This window comes from Aegilops tauschii, chromosome 7 (assembly GCF_002575655.3).
Source record: "Aegilops tauschii subsp. strangulata cultivar AL8/78 chromosome 7, Aet v6.0, whole genome shotgun sequence".
Taxonomy (NCBI): Eukaryota; Viridiplantae; Streptophyta; class Magnoliopsida; order Poales; family Poaceae; genus Aegilops; species Aegilops tauschii.
Window position 1 is genome coordinate 320,552,836 of NC_053041.3, and position 21,179 is coordinate 320,574,014.

At 45.7% G+C, this 21,179-nt stretch overlaps 1 protein-coding gene across 1 annotated transcript; it reads left to right on the plus strand.

Annotated features, from left to right (window-relative positions):
- The first annotated feature begins 781 nt into the window (after positions 1-781).
- LOC141027127 (uncharacterized) lies at positions 782-2,548 on the plus strand. Its single transcript, XM_073504094.1, has 4 exons — positions 782-1,059; positions 1,153-1,999; positions 2,045-2,181; positions 2,258-2,548. Exons 1-4 carry the CDS (start codon positions 790-792, stop codon positions 2,546-2,548), a joined length of 1,545 nt encoding a protein of 514 aa, XP_073360195.1. The 5' UTR covers positions 782-789.
- Positions 2,549-21,179: the final 18,631 nt, after the last annotated feature.

A 21,179-nucleotide genomic window follows, 5' to 3' on the forward strand; every position in this document is an offset into this window, starting at 1 on the left:
GATGAAGAAGCAAGAAAGATCAATGCTGACTATGTAGAGTACAAGAAGAAATTCAGGGCTGGCAACATTGACATTTTAGATGAAGTGTTCATTACAGATGCAGCAGTAGGTTCAAGGGAAAATGTTGGAGAGGATGCAGCTGCTGAAAGCTACTCAAACAGCTCAGATTTTGATGACTCTTTTGAAGAAAACAGTGATGGAGAGGCTATCAGCAAACCAAAAAAATATCCTGTGTACAAAGACAGAGGAGAAGTACCAGAGTTCTGTCTTGGAATGAAATTTGAATCAAAGGAAGAGTTCAGAAAAGCAATAATTACTTATGGACTGCATCACGGAAGGTTAATTAGGTTTAAGAAAAATGATTCTGTAAGGTGCAGAGCAGAGTGTGATTGGGGGACATGTCCCTGGTTCTGTTTACTAAGTAGGACAAGTAGGTGCAATAGTTGGCAGGTGACATCTTTCATAGATAAACATTGTTGCCCAAAAAGGAAGGACAACAAGCTGGTCACTTCAGTGAGGATTGCACAAAAATATGATAAGCTCATTAGAGGCCACCCAGGATGGAAGATTGACAGCTTGAAAGCACATGTGCAAGAGGACATGTTTGCAAATGTGAGCACATCACAAATTTAGAGAGCAAAACAAATTGTGAAGCAGAGAGTGTATGATTCCACCAAGTTCCAATACTCAAAAGTGTTTGATTATCAGTTGGAATTGCTGAGGAGCAATCCAGAAAGCACTGTTGTTGTCAAACTTGATCCAAAGGAAAGAGTACCGACATTTCTGAGAATGTATGTGTGCTTGGCTGCTCTGAAAGAAGGTTTCAAGGCAGGTTGTAGAAAAGTAGTAGGAATGGATGGATGTTTTTTCAAAGGAGCAACAAATGGAGAGCTGCTCTGTGCTATAGGGAGGGATGCAAATAACCAAATGTACCCAATTGCATGGGCAGTAGTTGAGAAGGAGAATAATGACTCATGGGATTGGTTCTGTGATTTACTGTTTAGAGATTTGGAAGTGGAAGATGGTCAAGGCTGGGTGTTCATATCTGACCAGCAGAAAGTGAGTGCTACATAATTTAGAGATCTCCATAATTTATTGCTACTTTTTGCAAATTGGAAATGCTAATTAACAATTTATTTTTTATTTTTTCAGGGAATTGTAACAGCAGTTCAGAACTGGGCACCATTGGCTGAGCATAGGAATTGTGCCAGACATATATATGCTAACTGGAGACTTAAATTTAGAAACAAGGACTGGCAGAAACTGTTCTGGAGATGTGCAAAAGCATCAAATGTAGCTCTGTTTAATCATGCTAGGGAGAAGTTGGCCAAGGAAACTGTTATGGGTGCAAGGGCTGTCACTAAAACAGACCCATGTCACTGGAGCAGAGCATGGATGAGGTTAGGATCCAACTGTGATAGTGTAGACAAGAACATGTGTGAGAGCTTTAATAAGTGGATTGTGGAAGCTAGATTCTTTGCTGTTATTACTATGCAAGAGACCATTAGAAGGAAAATCATGGTAAGGATACAAGAGAACAATGACAAGTGGCCAAAGTGGAGTGGTACTATCTGTCCAAACATTATGAAAAAACTTGAAAAGTTGATCAATGAGTCAGCTCATTGCACTGCCATATCTAATGGCAACAACTGCTTTGAAGTGACACAAAGAGTGCAGTATAGATTCAAAGTTGATTTGACCAACTGGACATGTAGCTGTAGGTACTGGCAGCTCTCTGGTTTACCATGTGCACATGCTGTGTGTGCTATACACATGGTCACAAATGACATTTCTGACTATGTTGCTAGCTGCTTTTCAGTGGAGAATTTCAAGGCAACATACTCACACTTCCTCCAGCCAGTAGATGGTATGGCAACTTGGCCTGAATCCAACAGACCTAGGCCAGTAGCTCCAGGGTATGTAAAAATGCCAGGAAGGCCAAGAACTGAGAGGAAGAAAGGGAAGGGAGAGAAACCCACTGCACCTAAGCACAGGATGGGTAAAGTTGGCACAATCAGTAGATGCTCTGTTTGCAAATGCACAGGTCACAACAAAACAAAGTGTACTGCTCCTAAACCATCTGCTAGCAGTGCCCCAACTGCTAGGAATTCTAGTGCAAAGCCAACTACAAAGGGCAGTTCTAGACCAGCTACAAAGGCTAGTTCTAGGCCAACTACAAAGGTGAGTGTTTAGCTATGTTCCTACCTTATTTCTGTGCAATATGTCAAACATAGCTCTCTAATGAAAATGCTTGCAGGGTCCTGTGCAACCCTCACAGGAAAGCACAAATGTGAGTAGCAAGAGAAAAGCTCCATCAGACATTCCATCTACTTCAAGAAGGCCACCTTCAAATGTTAGCAGATTCAAGCCTTTCAAACCACCTCAGAGCAAGGTCACTACTACCTCAAAGGCCACTTTGAAGAATGTTCATGTAAATGTTAGCAGCAGCTCTGGAGTTACTATGAATTTCAGTTCTGGAGCTGCTAACACCAACTTCACTGGAGCAAATAAAAGAGCAAAAAAAGTGCCCAGCAAGCTGCTTGAGTGAGGCCAGTGTGTATGTTCAGAAAACCTGTGTGTTTGTTTCCTTCTTATCTCATGTCTCCAGTTAAATTTGAACACTGATGTTTGTTTCCTTCAGAAAACTTGTTGTTTGTGTACTGAACAAGATGAACCTGGGCTATGTTTCTTAAGTTGAACCTTGGTTGTGTTTCTAGCACTTACAATTGTGTGCTTGCTCTCATTTCCTGTTGAATATGTGTGCCTACTTGCTGTCCAAATGCCAAAAGGAGATCAAGCCAATATGTACAGCATAGAGCACAATTTAGTACAGAATAATTCAGTGCTTATAATGTCAACTGAAATAGGTACAATTGGTCAGTGCTTATAAGCACAATAAACTAACATACATAGCATCTTAGCCTATTACATTCAGTTCTTGGCAACAGCTAGCAGTGCAACTTACAAAAACATTACATTTTCAGTCCAATAAGCACAGCTAGCACTGCAAATAAAGCTATGTTGCTACCAACTAACACCCAGATAAACAGATCCTTCTTGTTTAGCTCCATCTTCATTGCCTTTGTCTTGGATATCATCTTCTGCTGCCTTTTCTTCTCTTTTTCTTCCATGTCAGATATCTTATCGGCCAACATGAGCTCCAATTCCATCTTACAATCTTCAGCCTTCAACTTATCTGCATAAAGTGCATTGATAGATCTCTGCGCTGGTGCAGGCCATTCAGGATCATACCACATCAGAAAATCACATGCTTGTTCATCCTAAAATTCAAATAAATTGCATCAGTTCATCCGAACATTACAATGCAGATTTGGTAGAAAGAAATGAATGTGACAACTAAATTCACCTCCCGCATGCAACAAATGAACCTTCTGCCAGTGTTCACACCTTCATAAGCAACCTTTCTCACCGGCAAAAATCCACAAAACAACTAAAATTGCTCTCAGTTTCAATGCCGCAAAACTCTGGATCTTCAATTGCGAGTGGCACTTTGCTAGATATCAGTTCCTCAGGCATATAGACCTATTCAACGACAAACAACACCCAACAGCACCTCCCCTTAGTCCCTCAATCACCAAGGAAGAACCCTAAATCCCAAAATCCCTAACCCTAGATCACAAATTGGCACTTACCTGTGTAGGAGCACAACTGCTTCTGTCCTCACTCATCCACCCAAGGATCTCCTCGCGAGTTCGCATGGCGCCGGCGGGGAAGGGGAACAAGGCATTGGCAGCGAGCAAGGCGACGACACCGGGCAAGGCGGCGTCGAGGTCGGGACGGAGAGAGAGAAGAGGAAGAGAAGAGCGCGAGGGGGAGAGTGAGCTGACGGCGTCGCACGGGCGGTCTGTTTGACCCAACGGCGGGTCGGACGTGGCAAGTGAGGGGAGAGAGAATACCACGCCACGTGTCCTGTTTTCTAGCGAAACCGGAATTCGGACGAAACTTGACCAGTTTTGAAACTTGAGGGACCAAAAGTAGACCAAAAAAAGTTAAAGGACGAAGTCTGCACTTTTTGGGAACTTCAGGGACGAAAAACATACTTTTCTCTTTTTTTATTGTTACTACACTTGTATCACCATTTCTTCGCCGAACTAGTGCACCTATACAATTTACCATTGTATTTGGCGTGTTGGGGACACAAGAGACTTTTATTATTTGCTTGCAGGGTTGTTTGAGAGAGACCATCTTCATCTTACACCTCCCATGGATTAATAAACCTTAGGTCATCCACTTGAGGGAAATTTGCTACTGTCCTACAAAACTCTGCGCTTGGAGGCCCAACACGAGTCTACAAGAACAAGTTGTGTAATAGACATCACACACTCACCGCTTTGTTATCGGCCACAATGTACAAGAGCATTGGCCCTTGGTCACGAAGAGCAGCAACGATAGGTGCTGAAGAGAACTGCACTTTAGGAGACTCGAAGCTTTATCTGCAGCATCATTCCAGACGAAACTGCCTAACTTTTATGGCAACTGATATAGAGGGATTGCCTTCTCCCCAAGCCGGCTTATGAACCGGCTCAAAGCCGCCACACGACCCACCACGTGCTGAACATGATTGATGTTGGCCGGCTTAGCCAAGGTTGTGATAGCCTTGATTTTCTCCAAGTTAGCCTCGATGCGGCGCTCGGACACCAGGAAACCTAGCAATTTACGTGCAGGAACACCAAAGACACACTTGGCTGTGTTAAGCTTCATCTGGTAGATGCAAAGATTATCAAATGTCTCCTTCAGGTCATCAATCAGGGTTTCTCTCTTGTGAGACTGGACCACGATATCGTCAACGTGATCATGGACATTTTGCCCAATCTGCTTGTGGAAACAATTTTGCACACAATGTTGATAACTGGCTCCTGCACATTTCAGGCCAAATGGCATGGAAACATAACAGAAGGCCCCAAAAGGTGTAACAAAAGTTGTCTTCTCCTGATCCTCCACAGCCATCTTGATCTGATGATATCCAGAATAAGCGTCCAGGAAGCATAGGCACTCACAGCCTGCTGTGGAGTCAATAATCTGGTCAATGTGAGGAAGCGCGAATGGGTCATGGGGGCAAGCCTTGTTGAGATCTGTGTAGTCGACACACATTCGCCAAGTCCCGTTCTTTTCAGAACAAGCACAAGATTTGCCAGCCACTAAGGATGAAAGACTTCAACAATGAAACCGGAAGCTAGGAGTCGGGCCACTTCTTTACCAATAGCCTTGCATCTCTCTTCGTTAAAACGACGGAGATATTTTCGAAGAGGTTTCATCTTAGGATCCACATTGAGGTGGTGATCAGCGAGTTCTCTCAGTACACCAGGCATGTCAGAAGGTTTCCACGCAAAAATGTCGTGATTCTCACGGATGAACTCGATGAGTGTGCTTTCCTATTTGGAGTCCATGCCAGTCCCAATAGTGAACTGCTGGGAAGAATCACCTGGGATGAATCAACTTGTTTTGTGTCTTCGGCCGACTTGAACTTGAGCAAAAGATCGGAATCAGTGCCTGGCTTTTTGAGAGGATTCATGTCTTCCTGGTCGACATTGGTATGGTAAAACTTGAGCTCCTCGGCAGCACAAGCCGTCTCAGCGTAAGCAGCGTCACCGTCCTAAAACTCAAGAGCTATTTTCCGGTTTCCATGGACCGTGATTGTCCCCCTTGGTACGTCTCCAACATATCTATAATTTTTATGTATTCATGCCATGTTTATAATATTTTTACATGCTTTTGGTATGATTTGGGTAGAACTAACCCTGACTGACGTTGTTTTCAACAGAACTACCATGGTATTGTTTTTTGTGCAGAAATAGAAATTCTCGGAATGCGCTGAAATAAACGGATATTTTTTCTGGAAAATATAAAAATTACTGGAACGAAGAGTTACCGGAGGGGAGTCCCATGGGCCCTGCGAGGGTGGAGGGCACGCCCGCCCCCCTGGGGCGCGCCCCTGCGCCTCGTGGACTCTCCGTGCCCCCCCCCCCCGGCTTGTTCTCGACGCCAACCTCTCCTATAAATCCCCAAACCTCCAGAAAATAACCTAGATAGGGAGTTCCGCCGCCGCAAGCCTCTGTAGCTACCAAAAACCAATCGGGACCCTGTTCCGGCACCCTGCCGGAGGGGGAATCCCTCACAGTGGCCATCTTCATCATCCCGGCGTTGACCATGACGAGGAGGGAGTAGTTCACCCTCAGGGCTGAGGGTATTTACCAGTAGCTATGTGTTTGATCTCTCTCTCTCTCTCGTGTTCTTTATTCAGCACGATCATGATGTATCGCGAGCTTTGCTATTATGGTTGGATCTTATGATGTTTCTCCCCCTCTATCTCTTGTAATGGATTGAGTTTTCCCTTTGAAGTTATCATATCGGATTGAGTCTTTAAGGATTTGAGAACACTTGATGTATGTCTTGCATGTGCTTATCTATGGTGACAATGGGATATTCACGTGATCTACTTGATGTATGTTTTGGTGATCAACTTGCGGGTTCTGTGACATTGTGAACTTATGCATAGGGGTTGGCACACGTTTCCATATTGACTCTCCGGTAGAAACTTTGGGGCACTCTTTGAAGTTCTTTGTGTTGGTTGAATAGATGAATCTGAGATTGTGTGATGCATATCGTATAATCATACCCACGGATACTTGTGGTGACATTGGAGTATCTAGGTGACATTGGGGTTTTGGTTGATGTGTGTCTTAAGGTGTTATTCTAGTACGAACTCTAGGATAGATCGAATGGAAAGAATAGCTTCGTGTTATTTTACTACGGACTCTTGAATAGATCGATCAGAAAGGATAATTTTGAGGTGGTTTCGTACCCTACAATAATATCTTCGTTTGTTCTCCGCTATTAGTGACTTTGGAGTGACTCTTTGTTGCATGTTGAGGGATAGTTATATGATCTAATTATGTTATCCTTGTTGAGAGAACTTGCACTAGTGAAAGTATGAACCCTAGGCCTTGTTTCCTAGCATTGCAATACTGTTTACGCTCACTTTTACCACTTGCTATGTTGCTGTTTTTATATTTTCAGATTACAAAAACCTATATCTACCATGCATATTGTACTTGTATCACCATCTCTTCGCCGAACTAGTGCACCTATACAATTTACCATTGTATTGGGTGTGTTGGGGACACAAGAGACTCTTTGTTATTTGGTTGCAGGGTTGTTTGAGAGAGACCATCTTCATCCTACGCCTCCCACGGATTGATAAACCTTAGGTCATCCACTTGAGGGAAATTTGCTATTGTCCTACCAACCTCTGCGCTTGGAGGCCCAACAACATTTACAAGAAGAAGGTTGTGTAGTAGACATCAAGCTCTTTTCTGGCGCCGGTTCTAGTGAGGCTAGGTAAGCGGCACTAACACCCCGTCAACTAAGCTCTTTTATGGCGCCATTGCCGGGGAGGTTAGTGCTTGAAGGTATATCTTTAGATCTCACAATCAAAACTACAAAAAATGGAATTGAGGGTGCCTCATATGCTTCATCTTTTTAATGTCTTTCGTGAAAATGATGGAAAGGAAAATTGTGCTCAATTGCTAGGAGAAGAATGCATTAAAATGTTTGGCACTAAATCTTTGTATGATGAGCATGATTGCAATGTTGTTAGTATGAATTCCTTGAATATCCATGATGCTAATGATATGCAAAGCCATAAGCTTGGGGGAGCTATGTTTGATGAAGATGATATTTTTTGTCCCCCAAGTCTTGATGAGAAAATTTATTATGATGAAAGCATGCCTCCTATTTATGATGATTATTGTGATGGCATGTATGCTATAAAGAATAATGATAACCATGAAGCTTGTCATCATGATTTCAATTTTCGATTGGATTATGCCTCACATGATAGTTATTTTGTTGAGTTTGCTCCCACTACTATTCATGAGAAGAAATTTGCTTATGTGGAGAGTAATGAAAATTCTATGCTTGTAGATCATGAAAAGAATGCTTTATGTGATGGTTATATTGTTGAATTCATTCATGATGCTACTGAAAATTATTATGAGGGAGGAATATATGCTTGTAGGAATTGCAATAATATCAAGTTTCCTCTCTATGTCCTTAAAGTTTTAAAGTTATGCTTGTTTTGCCTTCCTATGCTAGTTGATTATTGTTCCCATAAGTTGTTTTCTCACAAAATCCCTATGCATAGGAAGTGGGTTAGACTTAAATGTGCTAGTCCTATTCTTCATGATGCTCTCTTTATGTTTCAATTCTTATCTTTTATGCGAGCATCATTGAAATCATCATGCCTAGCTAAAAGGCATTAAAGAAAAGCGCTTGTTGGGAGACAACCCAATATTTACCCCTACTGTTTTTGTGTGTTCACATGATTAATTTACTGTAGTAATCATGTTTTATAGCTTTTTTCAATAAAGTGCCAATTAGAACCTTTGAGAAGACTTGGGTGAAAGTTAATGTGATCTTGCTGTAAAAAGCAGAAACTTTGCGCTCACGAGATTAGCTGTTATTTTTTACATAAGAGTGATTTTAAGTTGATTATTTTTGCAGAAGATTAATAGACAAATTCCTCAGGTCCACCAATTTATTTCAGAAGTTTTGGAGTTCCAGAAGTATTCGAACAAATCAGATTGCTACAGACAGTTCTGTTTTTGACAGATTCTGTTTTTCGTGTGTTGTTTGCTTATTTTGATGAATCTATGACTAGTATCGGAGGGTATGAACCATAGAGAAGTTGGAATACAGTAGATATTACACCAATATGAATTTAGAATGAGTTCACAACAGTACATGAATGGTGATTTATTTTCTTATACTAACGGAGCTTACGAGTTTTCTGTTGAGTTTTGTGTTGCGAAGTTTTCAAGTTTTGGGTAAATATTCGATGGACTATGGAATAAGGAGTGGCAAGAGCCTAAGCTTGGGGGTGCCCAAAGCACCCCAAGGTAATATTCAAGGACAACCAAGAGCCTAAGCTTGGGGATGCCCCGGAAGGCATCCCCTCTTTCGTCTTCGTTCATCGGTAACTTTACTTGGAGCTATATTTTTATTCACCGCATGATATGTGTTTTGCTTGGAGTGTCATTTTCTTTTATTTTTTTATTGATGTTTGAATGAAATATTAAGATCTGAAATTCTTAAGTGTTAGAGAGTCTTCACACAGTTACATAATTATTCGACTACTCATTAATCTTCACTTATATCTTTTGGAGTAGTTTGTCGTTTGCTCTAGTGCTTCACTTATATCTTTTTAGAGCATGGTGGTGGTTTTCTTTTGAAGAAATTGATGAACTCCAATGCTTCAATTATATTATTTTGAGATTCTTCAGAACAGCATGGTAATTTTCTTGGGTTATAAATTTAGTCCTAATTTGATAGGCATCCAAGAGGGATATAATAAAAACTTTCATATAAAGTGCATTGAATATTATGAGAAGTTTGATTCCTTATGATTGTTTTGAGATATGAAGATGGTGATATTAGAGTCATGCTAGTTGATTATTTGTGAATTTGAGAGATACTTGTGTTAAAGTTTGTGATTCCCGTAGCATGCACGTATGGTGAACTGTTATGTGATGAAGTCGGAGCATGATTTATTTATTGATTGTCTTCCTTATGAGTGGCGGTCGGGGACGAGCGATGGTCTTCTCCTACCAATCTAACCCCCTAGGAGCATGCGCATAGTACTTCGTTTCGATAACTAATAGATTTTTGCAATAAGTATGTGAGTTCTTTATGACTAATGTTGAGTCCATGGATTATACGCACTCTCACCCTTCCACCATTGCTAGCCTCTCTTGTGCCACGCAACTTTCGCCGGTACCATACACCCACCATACCTTCCTCAAAACATCCACCATACCTACTTATTATGGCATATTCCATAGCCATTCCGAGATATATTGCCATGCAACTTTCCACCGTTCCGTTTATTATGACACGCTTCATCATTGTCATATTGCTTTGCATGATCATGTAGTTGACATCGAATTTGTGGCAAAGCCACCTTCATAATTCTTTCATACATGTCAATCTTGACTCATTGCACATCCCGGTACACCACGGGAGGCATTCATATAGTCATATTTTGTTCTAAGTATCGATTTGTAATTCTTGAGTTGTAAGTAAATAAAAGTGTGATGGTCATCATTATTAGAGCATTGTCCCATGTGAGGAAAGGATGATGGAGACTATGATTCCCCCACAAGTCGGGATGAGACTCCGGACGAAAAAAAAAAGAAAAAAAAAGAGGCCATAAAAAAGTGAAGGCCCAAAAAAAATGAGAGTAAAAGAGAGAAGGCGCAATGCTACTATCCTTTTACCACACTTGTGCTTCAAAGTAGCACCATGATCTTTATGATAGAGAGTCTCCTATGTTGTCCCTTTCATATACTAGTGGGAATCTTTCATTATAGAACTTGGCTTGTATATTCCAATGATGGGCTTCCTCAAAATGCCTTAGGTCTTCGTGAGCAAGCGAGTTGGATGCACACCCACTTAGTTTCTTTTTGAGCTTTCATACACTTATAGCTCTAGTGCATACGTTGCATGGCAATCCCTACTCACTCACATTGATATCTATTGATGGGCATCTCCATAGCCCATTCATACGCCTAGTTGATGTGAGACCGTCTTCTCCTTTTTGTCTTCTCCACAACCACCATTCTATTCCACCTACAGTGCTATGTCCACGACTCACGCTCATGTATTGCGTGAAGATTTAAAAAGTTTGAGAACATCAAAAGTATGAAACAATTGCTTGGCTTGTCATCGGGGTTGTGCATGATTTAAATATTTTGTGTGATGAAGATAGAGCATAGCCAGACTATATGATTTTGTAGGGATAGCTTTCTTTGGCCATGTTATTTTGAGAAGACATGATTGCTTTGTTAGTATGCTTCAAGTATTATTGTTTTCATGTCAATATTAAACTTTTGTTTTGAATCTTATGGATCTGAATATTCTTTCCACAATAAATAAGATTACATTGATAAACATGTTAGGTAGCATTCCACATCAAAAATTCCGTTTTTATCATTTACCTACTCGAGGACGAGCAGGAATTAAGCTTGGGGATGCTGATACGTCTCCAACGTATCTATAATTTTTTAAGTATTCATCCCATGCTTATAATATTTTTACATGCTTTTGGTATGATTTGGTTAGAACTAACCCGGACTGACGTTGTTTTCTGCAGAACTACCGTGGTGTTGTTTTTTGCGCAGAAAATAAAGTTCTCGGAATGCGCTGAAAATCAAGGGAGATTTTTTCTCGAAAATATAAAAAATACTGGAACGAAGAGTTACCGGAGGGATTCCCGTGGGCCCTAGGAGGGTGGAGGGCGCGCCCACCCCCCTGGGGCGCGCCCCTGTGCCTTGTGGACTCTCCGTGGGGGGCCCTGACTTGTTCTCGATGCCAACCTCTCCTATAAATCCCCAAACCTCCAGAAAATAACCTAGATCGGGAGTTCCGCCGCCGCAAGCCTCTGTACCCACCAAAAACCAATCGGGACCCTATTCCTGCACCCTGCCGGAGGGGGAATCCCTCACCGGTGGCCATCTTCATCATCCCGGCGCTCTCCATGACGAGGAGGGAGTAGTTCACCCTCGGGGCTGAGGGTATGTACCAGTAGCTATGTGTTTGATCTCTCTCTCTCTCTTGTGTTCTTGATTTGGCACGATCTTGATGTATCGCGAGCTTTGCTATTATGGCTGGATCTTATGATGTTTCTCCCCCTCTATCTCTTGTAATGGATTGAGTTTTCGCTTTGAAGTTATCATATCGGATTGAGTCTTTAAGGATTTGAGAACACTTGATGTATGTCTTGCATGTGCTTATCTGTGGTGAAAGTGGGATATTCACGTGATCTACTTGATGTATGTTTTGGTGATCAACTTGCGGGTTATGTGACCTTGTGAACTTATGCATAGGGGTTCGCACACGTTTTCGTCTTGACTCTCCGGTAGAAACTTTGGGGGACTCTTTGAAGTTCTTTGCGTTGGTTGAATAGATGAATCTGAGATTGTGTGATGCATATCGTATAATCATACCCACGGATACTTGTGGTGACATTGGAGTATCTACGTGACATTAGGGTTTTGGTTGATGTGTGTCTTAAGGTGTTATTCTAGTACGAACTCTAGGATAGATCGAACGGAAAGAATAGCTTCGTGTTATTTTACTACGGACTCTTGAATAGATCGATCAGAAAGGATAACTTTGAGGTGGTTCCGTACCCTACAATAATATCTTCGTTTGTTCTCCGCTATTAGTGACTTTGGAGTGACTCTTTGTTGCATGTTGAGGGATAGTTATATGATCAAATTATGTTATCCTTGTTGAGAGAACTTGCACTAGTGAAAGTATGAACCCTAGGCCTTGTTTCCTAGCATTGCAATACCTTTTACGCTCAGTTTTACCACTTGCTACCTTGCTGTTTTTTATATTTTCAGATTACAAAAACCTATATCTACCATCCATATTGCACTTGTATCACCACCTCTTCGCCGAACTAGTGCACCTATACAATTTACCATTGTATTGGGTGTGTTGGGGACACAAGAGACTCTTTGGTATTTGGTTGCATGGTTGTTTGAGAGAGACCATCTTCATCCTACGCCTCCCACGGATTGATAAACCTTAGGTCATCCACTTGAGGGAAATTTGCTACTGTCCTACAAACCTCTGCACTTGGAGGCCCAACAACGTCTACAGGAAGAAGGTTGTGTAGTAGACATCACCCCTCGGTCCTGGCATCTTAAGTTGTAGATACACATGGCAAGGACGAGCCATAAAGCGGGCGTAAGCTGGACGCCCAAATAAGGCGTGGTAGGGGCTTTTGATTTTCACCACCTCGAATGATAGGGTCTCTCTTCGATAATTGAACTCGACGCCAAAAGAGACTTCCAATGAAATCCTCCCGATGGGGTATGCTGATTTACCGGGGAAAACCCCTTGGAACACTATGGAGGAAGCCTTGAGGTCCTTTTCTAACAAGTTCATCCTTCTGAAAGTATCATAATACAGGATGTTGACACTACTCCCGGCATCCATGAGTACCTTGGTGAGCTTGTATCCGCCAACTTGAGGTGCCACCACCAAGGCGAGATGACCCAGATTATCAACCCGAGGCAGGTGATCCGCCTGACTCCAAGTGATAGTGTGCTCTGACCAGTTTAAGTAGTGCGGGATTGCCGACTCAACCATATTGACCGCCCGTTTCTGAACCTTTCGGTCACGCTTGCAGGTACTCGTATTGAAGACATGGTACTGACCGCTATTCAACTATTTGGGATTGTTTCAAAAACAGGACTGATTTCCCTGATGCTGACTCCCCTGACCAAATTGTTGGTTATGACCACCGGTGCTTCCAGCACCCTAAAAACGGCTCCTGGGCCACCGCCATTGAAACCAGAGCCCTGGAAGCCGCTAGAACCTGAGAAATGGCGCCTGAAAAGCCGGCCTAAGAGCCTCCGGCTCCAGTGTGCCCGCTACCTCCACCACCATTAGGATGATGGTGAAACGCCTGGTTTTTGAATGCTTGCATGATGAAACAATCTTTCTAGGCATGAGTAGACGGCTTATCTGCCAAGTTGTGCTTTGGACATGGGTCGTTGGGGGCTTCCTCATAGTTCCGGGGACGATTGCCATTGTATGTCTTTTTGGAATTTCCATTGTGATGCTGATTTTTTAACCCCGTACTGGTATTAGCCACAAAGTCTGGCCCGCCTTCGCGCCCTTTGCGCTTGCCACCACCGTTATTACCTGGATTATGCTGGTGGTGGCTCTTGCCATTACCACCATTTTTCTTGCCTTTGCCTGACTTGTCGTCATCTGAACTAGGATCTTTTGTGATGTCTGACTCAACATATCTTTGACCTTCCGCTTGAGGTGCCCAAGCTTCTGAATGAGAGGCTGAAAGTGACAATATTTTCCAGAATCAAGACAGCCTGAATAGCTGTTATGCTATCGGAAGAGTGAATAATCTCCGCGACCCGGCGAGACCAGTGATGGGTGGACTCATCCTCATGCTGGATGCAATGCTGCAAATCAACAATCGTCATCGGGCACTTGCAGCTTCCTTGGAAAAAAATTATGAAGCCAATGGGGTTGTGGTGGGCGGGAGTTGAACCCCCCATGTTTGCTGCTTCTGCTTCCCGCATAGCTCGAGCAGCATCGACAATTGCCTGCGCGTCCGGAAGCACAGGTCGAGGCGTCACGCTATTGCTCACACTACAAACGTGCGCTGCTGGAGACCGCTAACGACTCACCATGTCGGTTTCTGTTGCGACTTGGGTGCGGGGTGGAGTGAAGTCGTTGCTGAATGTAGGAATAATTGGCTTATTGAACGATTGTAGTCTTTAGCATCTCAATGGTGTTTATAGCCTCAATCTTCGTTGGGTTGTTCCCAGTAATGGGGATCGCGGTGAGGTAGTTGTTGCAAGCATGTTGTCTGCCGGGTTGGAGTAATGCCCCACCGGTGTCTAGAAACGATGAGGGGGCAACTAGGCCGGTGTTAGCTGCAGGGCCGGCTCAAGCTGATGCTGCCGAGCCGGAGGGCGGGGCTGAGCCAACAGCGGTTGTCCAGATCTGCCGTTCGGGGGCATGACCCGGGTTAATTGGGGTATAACCTGTGCCTCAGCCGTACTAATCCCTGCTCCCAACGCGGGTGTATCCTGCGGTGTACAGAACAGATGTGTGGGCTCGTAGTTGAAGGGCAGACGGCTTGCGTGTCTCCTCTGATGAACTACATCTGAACCACTCTGGCGAAAACTCGGGTGTAGGGCTTCCTCCTTCAGGAGTTTTTGTTGTGGATGTGAGTTTGCACCTCCGCCATGTGAGCGTTCTCGGCATTGATATCCTCCTAAACCTTAGCCATCTGCTCACAAAGTTTTGTCACCTCCGTAATGCGCTTCGCCTGGTTTAACGCTGTCATCGGTGTTTCTAGAAGGGTCGCTAGGGCAGTCATCAACTCTGCCAGGGCCTAAGTCGGATTTTTATCTGAGCTGGCCATACCTGGAGCGGACGCTGAAGTGTCGGTCCCTGTCACTGTGTCTGCCGCTGTGGAGTTATGAGTCGGTGCGTTCCCTAGCATATAGATGGCTGCTTGATGAGGCGGCTTGAAGGCGTCTGTAGCGGTATCATCATCAGAGTAGCCCCCAAGCTTACCATCAAAGAGCGGGAGGATCGACTCGGTGTCTCCAACTGAGGACTCTCCATCGGAGTAAACGAGGGACTCCTCACCGGACGAAGAATTCCCCGCAAAATCGACTCCCTATGTGAAGCCCACGAAGACGTGGTTCCAGTCGGCTTGATCCTGGCCGGGTTGGGCGTGACGAGCCGGCTCGACGATGTCAGAGTAGATGTCCGGCTTAGGGCCTGGTTCGCCGATTATGCCGATGAAGACATAGATCTTGCCGAAGGGGACCCGGTACCCTACTCAATCGAGTCGGCCTTGGGGCCCCAGCCTGAATCGTCGATGTAGAGTTTGCCATGGTGACTCTTCGTCATCCGACCGATTGTGTATCCCTCGATCCCTGGGAGAGCTCCCTCCAAGAACTCAACACCATCGTACGCAGGCCCCATGGTAGGCGCCAACTGTCATGGTTCTGTCACGGCAGATGTCCTTGATAAATGATTTAGTCATGAGGCCATCGCAGCCAGGTAGTAGCTTGAACGAGGTTGATTGGAATCGAGAAATGCGAGTTTAGCCAGGTTTGGCCCCTCGTGATGGAGGTAAAAGCCTACGTCCTGCTTGATTGATTATTGCTTCAGATCTCGATTACAAGGGTACGACTTTGGCTAACCTAGTACTCGAGAGCTTGTAACTTAGCCCTTCCTGACCTAGGGCTCCCCTTTATATAACAGGTGAGTCTCGGATTTACAACAGATTCCGAGTCGCAATACAACCCGTGCTTAGTCTATTTCCTACTTATCCTATTCTCCAAGCAAGGAGGCCTTCCGATCATCCCGATCAATCTGTCCCAAGACAAAACTGATGATCTTGCTCACATATTTGGCTGCACGGTGGGGGTGATGCCATTCACTTACCTTGGTCTTCCCATGGGAACCACTAGACCGTCAGTGCTCGACCTGATGCCTTTGGTTCATGGTGTGGAGAGGAAGCTATCAACATCCTTGTCCTTAATGTCCACTGGCTCTAAGCTCACGCTGGTCAACTCTGCGATCACCTCAATGCTCATTTATGCCATGTGCATGATCAAGTTGCCGCCCCGTGTGGTTGAACATCTGGAGAAACTCCGCAGGTATTGCCTTTGGGCAAAGAACACAGATGACGGCGTCAAAAATAACTCCTTGGCTGCATGGGATCTAGTTTGCAGACCGAAGAAGAAAGGTGGTTTAGGAGTCATTGATATCAAAACCCAGAATGTGGCCCTCTTGCTCAAACACCTCTTTAAATTTTACAACAAAGAGGATGTACCCTGGGTTGCGCTTGTCTGGGATGCGTACTACTCTGACAAAGTGCCCCATGCATGCAATGATGCTGGCTCCTTTTGGTGGCGAGATGTTATGATGCACAGCGATATATTCAGAGTAATCACGTCGGTTGGGGTGGGAAATCGACTCTCGGCTCTCTTCTGGAAGGATGTATGGCTCGATGAAGAAGAACACCCCCTCATGCACTCCTTTCCCAGGGATTTCCCCTTTTGCACGGATGAGGATACTACTGTTAATGCAGTCCTGCAAGCTAGTGACCCTGGTGAGATATTCCAACACCCCCTCTCGGCTCAGGCCCGCGATGAGATCAGGGTGATCCAAGAACAGTGCGCTCATGTTGCAATAGTGCCTGAGGAGCAAGACATTTGGGCCTGCTCGATCGCCAATCGGTTCTCCCCCATCGTGTCTTACATGCACTACTTCAGGGAGGTCGAGGCTGACGAGGCGTTTGTGTGGCTGTGGAAGGCCAAAACCCCCATCAAATTCAAAGTGTTCTGCTGGCTTCTCATGGTCGATCGCCTGAACACAAGGAATATGCTTAAGCGCCGTCATTTCAACATCCAGAACAATAATTATGCCTGCTTGCTATGTGTTCATCCCCCTGAAGAGACGCTGGAACATCTCTTTTTCCACTGTCCTTTTAGTGCACTTTGCTGGGCCAAGCTGGGGATCATTTGGCCAAGTGATGATAATCGTCTCAGATTGATACATGCTGGCAGGCAGCAGTGGAGCCACCCCCTCTTCATGGACATTTTCATGATGGCTGCTTGGAGCATTTGGAAAGAAAGAAACAATGAGCACTTCAGAAGGGTGCCACACTCCTTTGACTCTTGGCTGGCGCGTTTCAAGGACTTGATGGGGCTGCTTATGCATAATTGTAAACAGGAACTGCACCCCTTCATCTCCACGTTCTTCCAAGGGTTGTGACCTAGTTCTTTCCTTCATCTCTTGCTTTAGCCGTGTATACCTGCCTGTTATTCTCTTCTGCATAGCTATAGTTGTGGCCTGGCACTACTGGAATCTGGCATTTTGCCATCCGCCACGTCTTTGTCGTCTGTCAGCTGACGGCAAAGAGGCACTTTGCCGTCCGCTTCCACAACGCGGTCGGCAAAGAAAGTGCAGATGGCAAAAATGTTATTTGCCGTCAGCTGCTTCTTTGCCGTCGGCCAGCTGACGGCAAAGAGCTAGAAGGCAGACGGCAAAGAGCCAGGTGGGCCCCACAGGGCACGGCATGGCTAGGTCAGATTCTTTGCCGTCCGCTAGCGGACGGCAAAAGAGGTGATTACTTTGCCGTCTGCTGGCAGACGGCAATGTTTGTCCTTTGCCGTCTGCTTGCGAACGGCAAAGAGGAGACGTGGGCCAGCCCTAACGGTGGCCCTCGTTGCCGTCTGCTGACAGACGGCAAAGAAGGCCCACTTAACGGGCCGAGCCGTCTCCCCCCTCTCTCTCTTTCTCTCTCTCCCTCCCGTGCGCCCCCCTCTCTCCTCTGTCGCTGCCGCCGGCCATCCCCGCCCCGTCGCCGCCACCGGCCATCCCCGCCCCGTAGCGCCGTCGCCCGGTCGCCCCGCCGCGCCCCGTCGCCGGAGTGGCCTGCGCCGGGCCGCCCCGGTGCCGGACCCCTCCCTGAGGTCCCTGCGCCGCCCCGCCCCGCTGTCGTCCTCCTCCCCGCGGCCCCTGCGCCGCCCCGCCCAACCGGCTGACCTCGCCGGAGCAAGAGGTAATTTTTTCTGTTTTTTTCCTTTTTTTTGTTCTCTATTTTCTTGATTTGTTTTAGGTTAGTGCTAGGTTTAATTAGGTGTAGTTTTGATTTTTTAGGTTTAGGTTAGTGCTAGGTTTAGAAGAAGAAGAAGAAGCGGGTTCCTCAGTGTCGATGGTACCCTAAATAGCAAATATCGTCAGTGCGAGGTACATGTGGTCGTCGGTGTCGAATACTACATCCACGTCCCACAAGTGACAAAGGGGTCCTGCGTCTAGCAGCAACAGTTCTCGGCGTCGATGGCGGTCGAACACCATTGCAAATTTGTCTGGCAGCCTCGGAGATGACGATTGAAAGCTAAGTGTTGAAACTTGAAACACCCAAACTAACTCAAGTCGGTTTGGTTGTTTGAAATTTCAAAACTTGGCTTTAATCCTCATCGTAGAGGCTGCCAGACAAATTCGCCAAGGTGTTCGACCGTCATCGGCAACCAGAACTATTGTTGCGGGACGCCGGGCGCCGGCTTCACTTGTGGGATGTGGATCTAGTTTTCAACGCTGACCGCCTCATGTACCTTGCACCGATGGTAGTTGCTATTTAGTTTACCCGGGGACGAGCGGGTTAGAGTGTTCCTCGGTGTTGATGGTACCGTAAATAGCAAGTATCGTCAGTGCGAGGTACATGTGGCCATCGGTGTCGAATACTTGCTATGTTATTCATCTTTTGATTTAAATGTGCAGTTATTTCATCGCTGCGAGGGTCTGGTGTTCGACGAGCTCTACCCCTGCGTTCGTTGGTGAGCACAACTTACATCTCCTCCTCCCCCCCTTTATTTGCTCTGTTCCGATCTTCGTGCCGATGAAACTTGCTAGCTATAGGTGTCAATCATCAGTATGCGTAACCACTATGCATCTCCCGTTCGAAAGGGTTACATCTATAAATATGCATGCATTTGCATATTTATAATCGTGATTCTTTCGAATTGTCCAACGTTATCCATGGACAGCCCGAGTATGTGTAGATTGGGTTCGTTTTCCCATATGCTTAGCTCCGGATCCGATGCAGAATTTCGTCAGTGCCTCCCTGTTGTTCTCCGGGTACACATCCTCTCTGCTTATTGCCGAGATGTGTATCAGGAGAACAGTGGGGATGTGCTGCCGAAATTTTGCGTCAGATCCGGAGCAGAGCATGGGAAAACGAACCTGATCTACACATACTCGGGTGGGATTAGGACCTATCTTTACCTATTAGCGTGTAGGTTGCATGGACGTAATAAAACTAACAAACTCCATTAACTGATGGATATGATTTGCTTAATTATGTATATATTTCTTGTGTGTCTAGTAGGAAGTCAATATGAGTGATCGTGCATGGATGTACACCAGTTACACTAGTCAGAAAGTTTGGACTGAGGAATGGTTAACAAAAACCAAGGGGTTTGTTAGAGCCGCATTTGCAAATGGCTAGGAATTTAGCCGGTGCCCCTGTGCCCGTTGCGACAACTATAAGAAGAGGGATGAGCTTGAAATGAGTAAAGACCTGCAGAAGTTTGGTTTTACGCCTGGTTACACGGTCTGGACATTACATGGTGAGTCTGCCCAACGTGCCAGAGCCGAGGTTCGTCGTCGCACCGACGAGCATGGTACCGGCACCGCAGACATGGTGCAAGACTTTGACGATGCTCGGGACTCGGACAAGGAGATGGATATCACATCCCTAGTTCTGGTATGACCAAGGCTAGATTTCATGTGAGCATCATGTTTAAATTTTCAATTAAATTTGAATTGGGGATATGTGAAAGCCTCAGAAATCATTCTAAAAATGATCAAGATAAAAATTGCTTCAAATAGGTCCAAGAAAATGTTCTTGTTTTCCTATGAAAATATTGGACAGAGCTAAAATTCAAACCAATATTTTTAGGAGACAGAAATATTTATCTTTGGCCATTTGAGTTAATCCAATAATTATTTGCATTGGATTTATATTTGCTATATATTTAATATGATCCAATAATTCTGGAAAATGGTGAGTGGCTCTGAATATATTATATCTAGCCACATGATAATTTTCAGAATCTAAAAAATGATTTGGTTTATGAACTAAATCAAAACAGAAATAAATAAATAGAAAAAAAAACAGAAAGGGAAAAACAGAGAGAGAGTTTACCTGACAGCCCACTTACCGGCCCAACTCCTCCAGCCGGCCCAGCCTACCTGGCTCTGCCAGTCATCCTCAACCTCGTGCCAGAGGGCACGAGGGCGTGTGGCCGCCGCCCGCGCGTACGCGCCGCGCCACCTCTTGGTTGCCTGCTTCCCCTGGCCTCCTGTAACGTCACCACGCACACCCCCGCTGCACCTCTCCCCTCTCTCCCCTGGACCCTTCCCCTCCTCTGCTCTCCGCGCGGCACCACCGAACACACCCGCCGCCGCCGACGAGCACCACCATGGCCACCGGCCTCCACACGCCTCTCCGACGCGCCAAGAAGCTCCGCCGCCGACCTCTACACCATCTCCGCCAAGCCACACGAGCGGACGCGCCCTGCAGCGGCTTCCCCGACCTCTTCTTTGAGCTTTGGCCACCGAGATCGCTACCGTCATTCCGCCTGCTCCAGCTTTTCCCCAAGCTCGCCGTCGACGCCATAGGATCCGCTGTGAGCTCCTATTCGTTTTCCCCTTGATCTAGCCGTCTCCCGCATACCCTAGAAGCATCCCCGAGAGCTCCGAGCTCCGGCCTCCGCCATGGCCAGCGAGCTCCGTGCTCCCGAGCTCCTGCACTTGCGTTCGTTGCACCGGAGTGCTCCTGGTGACCCCAGGAACCCGTAGAGCCCGTCAGATGATCTCGCCGTGTCGTGTAACGCTGAACCTGACCCCATCTGAACTCTAGCCGCCGCCGTTTTGGTTGCCGTCGTCGATCCTAACCACCGCAGCTCCGGCCACCACCACCGGTCGATGCAGCTCGCTCCCAGGAGCACGTAGGAGCAAACCCCGCCTCAAACGGTGCATCACAGGGGTTTTCCGAAGCACCCTGCTGCCGCGGCACCTCGCCGGCGGCT

What these genes read in the sequence shown, in the direction of transcription:
- LOC141027127 (XM_073504094.1), top strand. Translation starts at nt 790, where the DNA reads ATGTATGTGTGCTTGGCTGCTCTGAAAGAAGGTTTCAAGGCAGGTTGT. An exon ending in TCATATCTGACCAGCAGAAA is followed by an intron (nt 1,060 to 1,152) that starts GTGAGTGCTACA and finishes TTATTTTTTCAG; the next exon opens with GGAATTGTAACAGCAGTTCA. An exon ending in GTTCTAGGCCAACTACAAAG is followed by an intron (nt 2,182 to 2,257) that starts GTGAGTGTTTAG and finishes AAATGCTTGCAG; the next exon opens with GGTCCTGTGCAACCCTCACA.